At 39.9% G+C, this 15,684-nt stretch overlaps 2 protein-coding genes and 3 non-coding genes across 5 annotated transcripts; 2 read left to right on the forward strand and 3 right to left on the reverse strand.

The window, feature by feature from the left end:
• Positions 1 to 8,771: 8,771 nt before the first annotated feature.
• Positions 8,772 to 13,165, reverse strand: LOC130690105 (lymphoid-specific helicase-like). The gene is made up of 17 exons (XM_057513079.1): positions 13,035 to 13,165; positions 12,830 to 12,901; positions 12,534 to 12,763; positions 12,193 to 12,453; positions 11,991 to 12,125; positions 11,752 to 11,934; positions 11,540 to 11,681; positions 11,390 to 11,477; positions 11,090 to 11,318; positions 10,857 to 11,018; positions 10,590 to 10,786; positions 10,395 to 10,513; positions 10,247 to 10,341; positions 9,942 to 10,178; positions 9,694 to 9,853; positions 9,328 to 9,444; positions 8,772 to 9,225 (listed from the first exon to the last, which is right to left on the reverse strand). The coding sequence occupies exons 2-17, from the start codon at positions 12,873 to 12,875 to the stop codon at positions 9,077 to 9,079; spliced, it is 2,550 nt and encodes an 849-aa protein (XP_057369062.1). The 5' UTR covers positions 12,876 to 12,901; positions 13,035 to 13,165; the 3' UTR covers positions 8,772 to 9,076.
• A 438-nt stretch (positions 13,166 to 13,603) lies between these two features.
• Trnal-caa (transfer RNA leucine (anticodon CAA)) lies at positions 13,604 to 13,675 on the reverse strand. Its single transcript has one exon. It is a non-coding gene; the product is annotated as a tRNA-Leu (tRNA).
• Positions 13,676 to 13,982: 307 nt separating this feature from the next.
• Trnaw-cca (transfer RNA tryptophan (anticodon CCA)) lies at positions 13,983 to 14,054 on the forward strand. Its single transcript has one exon. It is a non-coding gene; the product is annotated as a tRNA-Trp (tRNA).
• Positions 14,055 to 14,399: 345 nt separating this feature from the next.
• On the reverse strand, positions 14,400 to 14,470 carry Trnag-gcc (transfer RNA glycine (anticodon GCC)). Its single transcript has one exon. It is a non-coding gene; the product is annotated as a tRNA-Gly (tRNA).
• A 513-nt stretch (positions 14,471 to 14,983) lies between these two features.
• Positions 14,984 to 15,572, forward strand: LOC130690200 (uncharacterized). The gene is made up of 2 exons (XM_057513210.2): positions 14,984 to 15,058; positions 15,132 to 15,572. Exons 1-2 carry the CDS (start codon positions 15,044 to 15,046, stop codon positions 15,450 to 15,452), a joined length of 336 nt encoding a protein of 111 aa, XP_057369193.1. The 5' UTR covers positions 14,984 to 15,043; the 3' UTR covers positions 15,453 to 15,572.
• Positions 15,573 to 15,684: the final 112 nt, after the last annotated feature.

Here is a 15,684-nt window from a genome sequence, read left to right on the forward strand (position 1 = left end):
CTATCCTTCCTTTTCATCTCTTCTTGTCTCTTTTTCTATCTCCACCTCGAGGTATTATTTCTTTTTTTTTTTCTTTTTTCTTTCTTCTCATCATCTTTTATTGGGCCTTCTGTTTTTGTTTTGTTTTTTTTCTTTGATGAGGAACACCCGAGAGCAGCGGTAGCGAGTCACAAAAGTGTTACGGCAATCTATAGCGACTCCCTCGAGACCCCAATAGCTAAGGCGAGAAAACACGACGTCATATTAAGCCCCACAAGATCTATCAGGAAAAAAACAAACAAACAAAAAAAAAAAAAAAAGCTCGTTACTATACGGTTCATTCTCCGTTCCAGGACTCCGCCAAAGAACCTGGGACCGATAACGAGGCAGACCCTGTGTGTGTAATTACAATTGGTCTCTGATCACAGACCGTATATAGATATATATGTATGTACGTCCACGGACTTGTGCGCACGATCAACTGGCTCCAACCGTATACACTTCCTTATGTTTCTACCAAGATGCATGCGTTTAACTATACACCAGTTTAAGACGTGAGCTCTTTAATGCTCTTACGTCCGTCAAGGCTGCCCTACAAATTTAAGGATACGCCCCCCCGTATCTGTAGGGGGCTACCGTCTAGCGTAACACGATGCACGTTAACAGGAGGAAAGCATACATAAAAAATGGAGAAACTGAGCCTCTAAAAAAAAAAAAAAAGAAATAAATAGGCAAAAGATGACGAGAATAGCACAAAACAAAAAAAAAAAAAAAAAGGGGCGCTTCTTTTTTAGGTGTCAGGGATCATCACGTCGGTTGTAACGGCGAGCGTTGATGGTTCAGTCTCACGGATTAATAGACTTTGCAGTGGGGGTATAGCGTTTCGATTCTAGTGCAGGGCCAAGTCTCGTCGTGTTTTCTTTGTTATCCGTCCAACGTCATCTTTATATAGACACAGCTATAGACACAACGCTAGCCGCTCGGGCAGGTCTTCGTGTGCCGAACGTGAGCCAATTCTTAATAAAAAGGGTATATAAGGCATATAGAGAGAGACACTGTACGCCAGCATATTACTACCGCCTTCTATAGACGTTCGGCAAAGTCCCAATCTCTCTGCCCCTCCTTTCCCGTAGGCGCTCGTCAGTTGCATGTCGAGTCTTTTGTACCAACATTTTTATAATCGATTAGTGGGGGGGGGGGGGGGGGGGGGGGTCAAAAAAAAAAAAAAATCCATAAAAGGGATGGAAAAAAAAAAAGAAAGAGTTTCTTCATTAGTCTATTATGCCGCCAGCTATTAATATATTGTTGTACGTAGACCATAACATCTATTACATCGAGCAGCCGATGCATATTTACACCGGAGCACACGAAACACGAACATGCTTTTTGTTTGTTTTCGTTTTATAAAAGCTGTATTGGCCAGCATCTTTTTCGGGTGTGCAGCTTGTTGGGCCGTAGTAGATGTTGACGAAGCAGAAGCGCAATCGAGTTAGGCAGCCACCACAATATTCCGATACGAGCTTATCATCATTCAGCTTCTATCTTTTTGTATTTTGCGCCTTTAAACTCTCTCTCTTTTTATATTTATTTTATGTTTAATATGCACATCTCTTTTTTTTTTTTTTTTTTTACATAAATTCCTTCTTTTTTCTTTGCTTTCTTCATTCGTGCCATGAAAATGCAGAAAATGAAGTGTTTGGAATGAATAGTTTCGAAAAAGCCAGTGAGCCAACTAAACTGACAGCTTTTTTTCCAGCTAGGAGAACCCCCCCGACCGTGGCCATCAGATACCGTAAAGGCACGTGCGATGTCTGTACGGTGAACGCCATCAAACGAAGGAAGAAAAACGGCCAATAGAAGCTTCAGCCCAAAAAAAAAAAAAAAAACGACATGTTTATAGATGAAATTCTCGATTTTTTTTTGTGTGTTTTTTAAGGGGGAGGTGCTCACGTTCGATTCCTGTTTTTTTAAATCGCCTTTTACGACCACAGCTAAAACTGGGCACGAAAAAAAAAAAAAAAAAAAAAAAAAAAGTGAACTGGCACGTTAGTTTCGTTGTCAAAACAAATCTAAAAATGCGAACCAATAACAGTAAATTGATTCCAAACAACGTTCGTTCGCCCGCCACATCGTTTTTGTAGCCATCGGTAATGGTATACACCTGCGTTGCGACTATAGAACATCGATCTCGGCCAGCAGATTGTGAAATTGCCCGTATGGGTGTGATAGCATCCGTAACAATCGAGATTTCCTATTACAAAATGTCAAAAAAAAAAAAGAAAAAAAAGAAAACGGTTGTTAGTACAGATCGATGAAGACGTGCGTTTTTTCTTTGAGCGCAGGGAAAATAAATGTAATGTACCACATGACGAAGAAAATGGCGAACATCGCAAAAAAAGAAAAATGAAATCCTCTTTTTGCTATGCAGGTTATAGAAATCAATTTAAACGAGATGCTAGTTGTTATTTTGCCCGTTGAATTGCGCTAGGATGAAAGGCCCGACTTCCAATCTTCGGGGCCCACAAAATGCAAACGGATAATAGGATTGACCTACTGTTTTCGAAAAAAAGCTGCTTGCAAAACAACTGCGCAATTTCATCGAACAAAGAAATGAAGAAAAAATAAAACAAAAACCAAATAAGATACAAAAAAAAAAAAAAACTGTCAAATGAAGCGGTCCAGCTGACGGTGATGAATTGATTCTCGTTCGTCTCAGTTGTGTTTTACCGTATTTTTTTTTTTTTTGTCTTATTCCTCGCGCACTCCTTTTATTATTTCCATTTATTATTCTCCGCGAATTTTTTTTTTCCGCATCCCCATTGCGAGTCTAGACACGATCGGCGTGCGTGTCAGCAACAGACAACTCTATGACTGTATTCGCCTGCGTCCTGATGTGAAATCAAAACAGCTTACCAGTTGGGTATCTATTTGTAAAATCGGAAATTTTGTTTTTTTTTCTTTCTCTTTTTCATTTCCGTCGGCTAGCCGCTTACTACCAAAGCACACACGAATGCGGATTTGAAGAAGAAAAAAAAATTTAAATAAAAAAGAATACAAGAAAAGAAACCACGCATTTTTCGTTCGTTTGGCAAACCCACTCACGCCGCCCCTACATACACACACACACACACTAATCAGTCTTCTGGCATCGTTTTTCGAAACAAAACGAAAAAAAAAATAATAATAATAACGAAAAAAAACAAAAAACAAAGCGAATTTTGTTTTTTCTTACAAAAAGGCAAAGGAGAGAGAAGAGAGAAAAAACAAAAACAAGAATTATCTTATCCAAATTTAAACCTCTCCCACTTTGACGCATTCGTAGCCTCAGGTTGTTCATTTTTTTCGTGAGTAGGCACTGACAAAATTGGCAACACTCGAGGGTCGTGTTGACGCCTACTCTCTTTGTCGAGTCTTACACATGCACATCCGCGCAGATGTCCAATGGCTTCTTTCCACGTCGAAAAAATCGAGGCACACACACACACACACACGCACACACACAGTTTTCAACTACCCTCCAACACAATTACGGCAGTGCGTGCCATTTTTTATCGTTGTTGTTTTTTTGTTTTGTTTTTTCGTTTTTACTTATTTTTTTTTATTTATTTATTTTTTTTTTCAGTGATACTGATCTTGTTGGCGATAATTCGTGCGCTAAATGCGACAGCTTCGGTTGATCATCATCATTTCTCACGGCGAAATAAAGCATCTATCTTTTGCAAGTGATAGTGACTCGCCTCTCCAGTAGAGTGACTGAGCTGTCTCCACCAAAAGAAGTCACAAAAGTAGCCGATCCTCGCGGCGTGACTAGCGTCATTTGTTATGCTGTCGCAGGCAGGGGTAGACAGTGAGCGATTTGTTAAAAAGACGGGCCAACAAGAAAAAAAAAAAAAACAAAAAGAAAAAGAAGAAGAGGGGGATATCTTTCAGACTGTGTTATACTGCAAGTGGCTGGGCGAACCATCAGGGAAATGACGCGTCTACTCGTCGTCTTTGCACGGTCCTAACCGCTTGAACACGACATGGCAGCGTTCTAGCACCTCTCGTTGTCCAGTTTGCGTCACGATACGACGAAATACATGGCTCAGCAGTCATTGTCAGTCAGGCTTGAATAAAATATCCATATAGTAGAAACCAGTCAACAGGATTCGAAAAGGAGCTCGTCGCTATCAAATTGGTTGGCAATAAATGCACCGGTTGAGATCGATACATTCGCCAACATCAACGAAAACTACTCAAAAATAAAAAAAAAATCCATTTGACCCTCTCTTTCCATTTCTTTGACCTCAGTCCGTCTCGGCCCATTTCACTGTTTCTGTCGTAACGTTCCGGAACTGCGCAAGCTTTCCAAACACAAGAATAACTCTCTTAAAATAAGAAAAAAAAAAAAAAAAAACAGAAACGAGAAATCGATAGATGCTGAACGCTTGTATAAGGTATGTAGGCTAATAAAGGCAGCCAATAGATTATCATTACGTCACTCACACCGCTCACGATGTCTAACATCCCCACGCACAAACGCATGCAATAATAGGCCTCGTTCGAAAGAAAAAAAAAAAAAAAGAAAATAAAATCCTTTCACACTTCGCAACGGCAAATTCTATAGCCTAATATTAGCACCAAGTAGAGATGCATTCTTCGAACGTCTCCCTCCCGCCCCAAAAAAGGGAACAACTTTTCTTTTATTTTGGTGTTGTCATGCCAGTAATGGCTGGTAACTCGATGTGAGCGTCGACTTTAAATAGATCCTGTTTGTTACAATAAAGGAAAAGTTGTAAAATGGCAAAATGTGGTGCACCTCGGAACTGCAGGGAGAATATCGATTTTGCCAAGCCAACGTGCGAGCGATGCACGAATGAGCACAGTCTAATTGCAGCCCCAAAAAGCGGAACACAAGTCACTGTGTATTGTTTTGTTTTTTTTTTTGTTTTGTTTTTTTCATATTTTGAAGATGTGCCGTCGCTGCTTCCGACTCTTCTTTTCTAGCGCGTAATTCGATTTCGTCAACAGTGATAGATGGCTTGTTGCATCGTGTGTTTCCTTTATTACGTTCCAACCTTCAATCATGATTTAGGAAGGAATCAATAAATGAACCAAGCCTATGATTTCAAATCGATTATTTGTCTTGCGGGAAAAAAAAAAAAAAAGTCGACAATAACAGCGGGATTTCACGAGTTGACCAAGCTTTTATGACTCACGTTCTCGACGTTTACCAATTTTTCCCTTTTTGCTAGGGCTGGTATATTCGAACGCGGTTTACAGGACAATACAGGACGTGCAGCCTGCTAACTATGGCAACTGGAGTTCTCTATGATACACATAGTGAATGGCTGCATGAGTTTCTAAAGCGTTCAATACAAACGAAGAAGCTCAGATTATTTGTTTTTTTTGCTATACTAACCACGCACTCGTTTACGCTACGTCAAACGATGTACGTGTGTGTGTGGACCCCCCCCCCCCTGGCTGTTTGACTGCCGAGAAAGTTTATCCGCCAAAACATCTGCCAACCATCGCAAAAATGAACGAAACGCTCAATGCCTTGGCAAGCAGCACCTAGCACACGCTTCCTTTTTCTTTCATAACATTTTCCCTACCCGCGTCTCCATGCCACTGTCCAATTCCCTAGTTTGCTAAAAATAACGGCAATGATTATGCCCGTCGTAAATACAATAATAACAAGCCGCAGTTTGACTGTTTTATCTGCACACCGAGGATCCTTTTTTACGACTGCCAGTGTATTAGCGACTATTGTAATATCGTAGCTGAGATGGGGGGGGGGGACATTGTATTACAGGACTATTTTATCCATTCTTTTTATTTTTCATTTAATTATCCAAGCTTTTTATTTGATTTTTCTTCCTTATTCTGCCAAACGATTCAATCCATTATCGATGGCGCGCACGGATTTCCCATTTCCTTCTCCACCAGCTGATCGGGCCGACGAGGAATGCTCAACAGTTTTGGCAAGTATTCCACTCCTATCTAAGACGGTGTTTAACGAAGACGCGGTGTCGTGTGTGGCGAGCGATACGATGACGTAATGATCCTGCTTCAACAATCAGCCTTCATCCTCTTGTCAACAGACGGGGTCAAGGCGGATACTAAAGACAACAGATTTCTTTTTGTTTTCTTTCTTTCATTCTTCTATTTTTGGCCGTGCGCGGAAAATGGGAGGCCGAATTCCTGAAACGTGCCACACAGTAAATAAATAGAGGAATGATGAGGAAGGAAGAATGTACAGCGCGTACCACCGACACTATCGCCTCGTGTACACGGGCCTGTCATAGCAGCTCACATTCTACCGAGAGTTCGATGGCCGTAGCGACGATGTTTCGTGTATTTGTACGTGAAACGTAGTGCCCCCTCGGTTTTAGCAGATTTATTTGATGGCAATGGTATGCAGCAACAACAAAACATGTTTTGGCAACCGGACGTACACGAACACATACTATTGTGTACTGCTGTTGTTCGTGACCTACCAACCAACCCTTTGCGGCTTGTTGACTTTGTCCCAGACTTGTTTGTTCGCCGTCCTTCGCAACGCAAATTGTCTTCTGCAAACATCGTACTATTTTACGTTTGCCATTGCGGGAGATAAGACCCAAAAGAAGAGGGTCTCTTTAACTTATCAAGTCGTATTCCTTATCTGTGAAACAACATCACTGGTCTTTTTATGAATCGCATGTAAAACGTGCAAAGTTACAGCCGATTATCTAAAGTCACATAGAGCATCCCTTGTTACCGCCAGATGGCACTTTGCTTCTAAGCAGAAAACAACGAAAATACCATTGATCGGATGAAGAACAAAAAGAACGAATTGAATCAAAACAAAAGCTCGTGTCGAAACAATAGCTTTTAACACTTAAAAGAAAAGATTGAAGAAACAAGAACAAACAAGAGCTCCGATTCCGACACTATCCATATCGAGTGGCCTCTTAACGAGCATATCACGCCGACCAGCCAAACCGTGTGGCGTCTGGGCCATACAGACCTGACAAGTTGGCACAAAACTCTGAACACCCAAACAACAAGAAAACTGGACAAAAGATCACATCGGATTTCTGGTTGTTTGCTTTGTTTGGATTGCTTTTTGTTTTCTCTCTTGCTGCGCTCTTTCATCTCGTCCGGTAAACAAAAGCGTTAGAACAAAACAGAATCGGGGCGAGAGCCACCAAGATTCGATCGCACACGCCACGCGTATTTCTCCTACTTCGAAGAAATATACACATGCCACATTGCGGTCTAAAGAAGACGAATCATCTTTCGTGATCGACGTCGATGAGGACGTACCAGTCATTCCGCATGGCTGCAGCCAATGGAATCTAATTATTACGTCTACATTTCACGGTGTTTGGTCTTTGTGTGCTGTACCCGGTACTTCAGTAGGTGCCTGTCAAAATGAAACAGGAACGAATTTAGTGAATGCAGGTCATTCATGGACGATTATTTAGGAGACAATGATTGCTGAAGAATCAACCAACCTTACTCCATGCATAACTTTACCGTTTCAACTATCTCGAAAACGTCGTACAACCAATAAGAGCTCAGTTGACACAGAAATTGATTGATAGCAGCAGATATTTCGTTGTACACAGTCTGATGGGTACACGAACGAGAAATGCAAAAGAATTCCGATTAATCGACCTACCTATTGAGAAAAAAAAAGAAAATGACCCGAATCTTTATGCCGCGTATACTCATCACATGATGGATGATGATGACTGCCTCTCCCCATTCCTTTGCATAGAGGTGGGGGAATAAGTGGAGCAGGACGAGGTCTGCGTGCGCTATGAATTCCGGCCGATAAACCGGATCCAATGTTCCTATTGAGAACGGTCCATGCGTTATCTCACGTATTGTATACAGGCAAACAGTTAGGCTGAATTATTTACGTGACACACAGCACTTCGGGTTATGAGAAATGACAACGGCAACAACGAGTATGCGACGAGTTTAATTTCGTTGCAAATCACGCACGACTGAGTCTCCTTGACAGGCATAGGGGTGCATGCATTTGTACTTGATTCGAAGTAAGTCAGCTGGGCGAAAGGAAAAACATGCTGATAGAGGCAGGTCTCTTGTACACATTTCAATGCTAACGTCGACAGACAGATTTGTTCCTTGTCCCTGCCCAACTTCATTGACGTGAGGAATTACCTAGGGCAGCCCATCCACCAACCTAACTTATTTGCCCTACATCCATTTACTAGACAGGAGAGTAGAAGGATCCAACTAGACAACTATGTTGAAAGTAGCCGCCCGCCCCCCCCCCCTCCTTCTTGGCTATTGAAAATTGTAGAACACTCCATTAGTTTGGTAACCAACTTTGAATGGCCGAAAAATGTCTTTTAGAGTGAGATCGTCCAAGATAATTCAGGCACGAATTTCGTTGATAAAGCCAAAAGCAACAACATCCTTCCGCTCATACATATTTCACAACATGTAAGCAAACTTCGGCTTTCATGTAGGGTATTTGCGTTTACGTCTGAAGCTCTCCAGGAGTGAAATTCCTTTTATAAATCAACGAATTCGAATCAGGATTCGGAGAATTCCGTATACTACTCGAAGAAGTAGGTCAACATACGTCAACAAGGCGGCTGAGCCATGATAAAAAATGAAATGAATGAGCAAACCGATGAAAAGAGGCTGCCATGAGAAATGTAGCACGGCGGGGCGAGTCAAGTGTAGCAATATCGAAAGCCCAGATCAAAAATGTCCGTGTCTGTCCTCGTCATTCACATATCATTACAGTGGAATCTCTCACTAGGCAAAAGTCGTTGCAATGACACAAGAATTTAGAACAGCTTTACTGAAGACACACATGTCACTGTGTACATACGGAATGATAAGAAAACCGAATTTAAAATTGAAGCATGGGCTTCTTTCTCTGAGTAAAAACAGAATACTGCGAGCAAGTAAGAAATCGGCTTAAATACTTTCTCTCGTCGTCTTCTATGGCAGAATCCGAACGAACATTAATTTTGAAAACTTCTTTTTTCATCGTCTTCTATAATAGAATAAGAATGCGCCTTAATTTTGTGAATTTCTTCGATGCATCGCTAACCACGACTCTCTCGTTTTGATTGTTCGGTGTTATTCATTTCTCCTTTTTGATTTCTTCTGGTGGTATATCGAGACGTTTAAAAACACCCTGCAACTGCGTGATTTCTTCTTTAACTTCAATGCCGGCTTCACTGACAAGATCGGACCGATCCATAAGAGCGTCCATCTCTTCTTCGGTAAACACTGAGCAAAAAGAAACGCAAACAGGAAGAATAAAACACGGATGTTTTAGTTCCGGCATTTCTATTTTTGGAGATGAAATAAAAAACAGACGAGTAAACTCACCTTGACCAGATGAGCTTCGGTATTCGCCGTTATGATCGCGGGCTTTCAGCAACTCAATCAGTTCGTTTGTTGTTATACTGCTGGTGCCGCCGGCCTGAAGACCCGATTTAAACTTACCTAAATCATTGAGCAACGAAAACATTTTTAAAATTATGAATTCCGCATTATAATCATTGTTCTAGAGCTTCCTAAATGAAAGTCAAGTCCTACGAGGAGTCCATAATGGGCAATTGGCAATCATTTGAATAGTATCCTAAAACAAAACGTAGAAGACGCTATCTATAAAAACGCAAAGCTGAGTTCTTAACAACGGCCAGGAAAGCGTAATTACATTGAAAATGCATCTCATGAGCGGATGAAAAGTACCTTTCTGAATGACCATTTTTTCCAGTTTTCGTTTGGCGCCAGCTCGGTCGATGATTCGTTGATCAACAGTATCTGAGGTCACTAAACGATAAACAACAACTGGTTTTGTCTGGCCGATACGATGGCAGCGATCTTGAGCTTGCAGATCACATTGAGGATTCTATTGTGAAAAAAAAAGAAAGGAGATTTAGATACAACAAAGAATGATTTTCATTCCACTGCGATTTTACGATTTAAGAAGCACTCACCCAATCTGAATCATAGATGATAACCGTATCCGCAGAAGTAAGGGTGATGCCGAGCCCGCCAGCTCTCGTACTTATAAGAAACACGGGCATATCAGGGTCATTTCTGAACTTATCCATGTCCACAGCTCTCTCTTCTAGGTTCATCCGTCCGTCAAGTCGGCCAAATTTGAGACCTCGCATTGACAGGTAGTCGGCCAAAACGTCAAGCATCATTGTTAGCTGGCTAAAAATTAATACCTACATGTAGTTAACAGTTAGGTAGCCGGCGCAACAAATTTATTGAAATTTATCAAATAAAATTTTACCTTGTGACCATCTTTTATGAGGCGCTTCAACATCTGATCCATTACAGCTAATTTCCCCGAATCGCTAACCATCGCCTCGTCAACAATGTAATCACCTACACAATTCGATAAAAATAGGTAGCTAGCGATAACGCAGCAAATTAATTACCTGTCTCGATATCAACTTCCCATTTGACAAGGTACGGATGATTGACAATTTTCCTCAGTTGCATCATGGGATTATTCATTTTAATGCTAGTGTTTACGGCTTGAATACTCCTCTTCTTCCTTGAAATCAACACACAAATGAAATCATTCGTATTAAATTCAAGGTTAACTCGAGTGAAAAAATAATAATAATTACGCTTTCCGAGGTTCCCAATGCAAATCATTTGACAGCTTCATCCACTCATCGATTTCTTCGTCTTGCTTTTCAACAGATATTTTTTCCAATTCTTCTGTAACCTCTTCCGTTCCCATATTTGAGTAATCGATGTCTTGTCTCTTAGCCTTTCGCTTTGGCCGACCGTTAGCTTGGTATTCGATTATCTGTGTTTTTTCCTATATTATGCGGATTGCAATGACTAAATTTAAACAATTTGTCAACATGGATGATTAGGTGAACACGAACCTCTTGTCCTCCCAATAGGAATGCAATAGAACGATCAACTGTAGCACGATACAGTTCATCTTGAAGTTTACTCATAGGACAATAAACAAGAAGTTCTTTTTTCTTTGGAATTTGCAAATCAACGTCTGTTTTTAGTCGACGAAGCAGGAATGGTGACAAAATCTGCTCAGATTTGCCTCGGTGTTAAAGACGCCTTTGTTATTTGTATTTTACCGTATTTTTGGAAAACTTACCTGATGAAGCATGGAAAGGACATTTTCTTTGCGTTCCATTTCAACGATTTTATGGTCAATTTCGGATCCTTGTAATTCTTCTACACGAAACCATTCAGTAAAGACGTCCAAGTCATCAAAAATTTCAGGTAGCAAAAAATTTAACAAAGACCACAGTTCCGACAAATTGTTTTGCAACGGTGTACCCGTCAACAGTAAGCGGTTGGAGGAGGGATATTTTTTCAACTCCCTGTAAAAACAGGAGAAACAAAATTAAATAATTTTAAAAATACATCAAATAAAGAATGATATAGTACGTACTGGACCAATCGGCACTGATAATTTTTTAGCCTATGACCTTCATCAACGATTATGTAGCGCCATTGCAACTGCTCCAGCACTTTTCTATCTATAGAAATACCCCAGCTTTAAGGTTATGATTGTACTATTAATGCATTGCATTTCTTTTACCTCGAATAACGACCTCAAATGAAGTGATAACAACAGGAAAAAACTTTAAACCGTTAATACCAGGTATCTTAAATTTTTGTCGGATTTCCGTAATGACTTCATCACGCTTTTCTTGGTTACCGTGGTACAGTACTGTTGGTATCTGCAAGTTTTAAAAGTAAATTAACATTGATTGTCAAATAGCAAGTAAAGAAGCAGCTATTAAAACTCACGCGGGGTGAGAATCTCTTGAATTCCGACATCCAATTTGGGAGCGTAGAAAGAGGAGCACAGACGAGAAAAGGCCCAGTTACTCCTTTATCCATTAAATGGGCAACTAGGGAAATGCACTGTACGGTTTTACCAAGACCCATTTCGTCGGCTAGAATGCCGTTCATTCCGTTTTCGTAAAGTGACTAAGCATATCAAAATTAGCCAATGAATACTAGACTTTATGAGCATTCTTCCTTACCACAAGCCAACGATACCCTTCCATTTGATATGATCTCATAGTTCCTCCTTCGAAGAGTTCGGGCATTTGTTCTTCATTTTTCACTTCTTTCGTAAGATCTTCACCAACAGGTTCGACCTCTTCGTCAGCGTCCGCCTAATTTGTAAAATCAATTATTATTACATTAAAATGTTTATGGCTGGTTTATAACGAAAACACCTACATGTGCCGCTCGCTTCCGAAGTTCCTTTTCATCAAGCACATTTAGTATATTTGCTTCAGAAAGATTATTCTTGCGCAACCTCTTCCTTGATGCTGTACCAGTTTTTTCATTAGGACTAAGCAATTCAGTCTGACGCTTTGCTCCCCTTGTCTTTTTTTCTGATTTCACAATGTCTGATGGTGGTTCTTCCAGCTGGTTAGCTATATCATTTTCTTTTAGTTTTTTCTTCTCAGCTGCTTCTTTTTTGGCCAATTTTTCTTGCTGCAATATAAATTTTGTTTGTTACACAACTGTTAAAGCACAATACTTAGCTAATAACATTTGTGGAAATATATACTTACTTTAATTTTCTCTTCTTCTTTCTTAGCATTCATCCTTTGAAGAAGGAAATTGGCATAAAATTTACTGCGGTCAAGCAAGCACATTAACCTTTTATATCGCATTTCACCGGGTTGTGACGATTGATTCTCTAATTGTTGAGCTTTAAGTAATCTTGCATCATTTTCACTTTCTTCCTGTTCAATTTCTTTTGTAAGTTCTTCCCCTTCTTTACGAATGTCTTCTGGTAGATCTGGAACAATAAAATTTAGCACAACCTTAGGATTTGAATGAAGTCACATACAACTTTCAAACATACCAAACATTCCTCCATCATTAACAGATTGCATAGACATTTCTAACATCAAGGAATTCTCTTCAATAGGAAGACCTATTTTATTATAAAATTATGGTTAATATACTTGACGACATGATGATAGACATCTTTCTTTGAAAAATTATTCAGTTAACACGTAACTTTTCTTAATAAAATCGAAGTATTTTAATGAGAAACGCGTTACAACCTCAAGAGTTTTCTGTAAAAAACAGCCAACGGGAGTTATTTCAAATTCACGTGGTTCTTCTGAAAAAATTCGACGATGACTAAACGCAAAGAAAACATGTGCTGTGTGCTGTCTATCTTCTCTGTAGTCTGCAGGACTGAAATAAAGGTGATTTTGGCGCGAAATCGCTAGCGCCACGAATGAGCGAGAACTTACTACTAGGGGCCCTATACTAAACGCCATCTCACGGCAGTCGTGAACACTCGGTAAACTTAAAGTTGGGCTTCATTGCTGGGTCCATCTTAATTAAGGGAGTTAAAAATCAGAAAACCTGACGTTGCACTGCGCTGTTATGTCAGCTACAAGCAACCACCAGTTCGGGAGTCGCTGAACAACAACCGACAACATGTATAAAACAATTTTCAAACATTGGCGCGCTGTTGAGGTTTGGCCATGGGCACAAGGGAATAGTGTTTCGATGGAACCCCTAATCAGGAAACAAAGGAATATACAGTGGGTGACCTGGCATGGCTTTCGCCTTATAAACATGAAAACAAAAATCATACGATATTAATAATTTCCATACAATCTGATCTCGACGTGATTTGAACACGCAACCTCCTGATCTTGAGTCAGGCGCGCTACCATTGCGCCACGAAATCTTATGTTAACAATGTTTAGTTTTTGTGTGTTATGTACTGTTCCAATCTAAATCACTGTTCAAATCTATCGCATTGCTATCTATCGACCGTACAGTACTGTACGTATGCTGCCTGTCACGGTAAGTTTTGTCGAAAGAACACCAATATACCATTTTCCCTCGTATAAGATAGTGCAAATAGTATATAATAAACTATATTGTCTTTTAAGATCTTATGCCTGCATATTTCTCAATATCTTATTACATGGTTTTAGCCATTTTTACTTTAATTCTTAGATTTTATATGGGTATAATATTATTAAATGGATGATTTCGTGGCGCAATGGTAGCGCGCCTGACTCCAGATCAGGAGGTTGCGTGTTCAAATCACGTCGAGATCAATATGACAATGATATGTACTTCTCTGATTTTTTTTTTGTCAACTTATTTGATAGACAAAGCATTTTTAGGTCACAGAACTTTTAGGTCTCTAATCAACGCAACGTTTGGAATCAATATCGCTTTTTTTCAAGCAAATAACTTGTTTACGAAGTGTTCAGAAACCCATTATCAACAAAAAACTTAAGTAGCTAAAGAAAAGATGACCATGGCCTATTCTTTGCAAGGATTAAGCCAGTTCATCTGCTAAATTTGGAAACGTGACAAATAAATTTTGCACTTACCACTTTCATCTGATTGTAGGTTCTTCATTGAACGACATTAACATGTTGAAAATTGACAAAATTTGCATCGACCGGGAATCGAACCCGGGCCGCCCGCGTGGCAGGCGAGCATTCTACCACTGAACCATCGATGCTCTTATATATTTTGAACTGTTATTTGATGGTAGATATACATTTTAGTTTTAGCCTTTCATATCCCAGCAATAATAACCATTATTGTTCACCATGCAAGAAATGGTAAGAAAGCAGTTGACTCGAAGATTAGGTGCGAAACTAAAAGACGGTGCCGTAAACTATTCTTCGGATACTACGAAGAAAGATCCACCTTAGAATACCAAGATGATTTCCTTTTTTCACGAGTCCTTGGATGGACCTTCTATTCATTACAAGCTGTGGCGAAACAATGTTCGACCAAGGAGCCACTTTCTAATTTTCTACGACACCACAACAAAATTCGTATTCATCGTGAAACACTGCATCACTTCTACACCTGTGCTAATAAGTAATCAGTGATGCAACCGTACAAATAAAACGGTGGCCTCAACTTGAACAGGATTTGAGCAATTATGGATGAATTCACATTTTTTGTGTTTACACAAACATCGACGAACGATATAAAAGGGTGAAAAATGGCTATTATTACACAGAATTCGGCGCAAATCGTTTGTTAAGATTGTTCGCTCTGTCCGTCTTTGTGGTCACTTATCATGAAGTCTTCAACGGTAATTGAATCATTCACTCATTTGATTTTAAAATAACTTTTTACAAAATTCTGGTTTCATACTCACAAAACAGATTTTTGGCCATGTCATTATAATAGCCACGATTCTTTTGAGTTTCTCGTCATTCGATGTGTTGGGTGAAACTGCGAATGATGAACTCAATACGCTCGGTTTCCAACAAAAACCGTACGATTCTCTTTATAATGAAGAAACGCAGTTTGCCCCTACACAGACGTCCAAATTAACTCGTTATGCAAGGCACATACCATTTATTGCTGGGGCTGCTGTCGGTGCCATAGTAGCCAATAACCGTCACCCAACACATCATCACGGACCAAGCTACTATTATCCGCCGAGTTATTATCCCTCTGGTCACCATCACACCCATGGATAACTCTGGAAATGAAAAGAAAGCAAGTGCAGTGGTAATATACCTAGTGTTATGATGTAATTACACCACAATCTTACTAGATTTCATGAAATACACAAACCAAGCATTTATTTGGCCTTTAAATGACTTGTTTGCTGTTTTCATTACATTGGCACTTGAAATTATGTTTTCGTCATTCTGTTACAAACTCGGAGAACTCAAGCTTGAAAAACATTCAATTGCTGAGCAGATTTCT

The sequence above is a fragment of the Daphnia carinata genome, chromosome 6, assembly GCF_022539665.2.
Source record: "Daphnia carinata strain CSIRO-1 chromosome 6, CSIRO_AGI_Dcar_HiC_V3, whole genome shotgun sequence".
NCBI lineage: Eukaryota > Metazoa > Arthropoda > Branchiopoda > Diplostraca > Daphniidae > Daphnia > Daphnia carinata.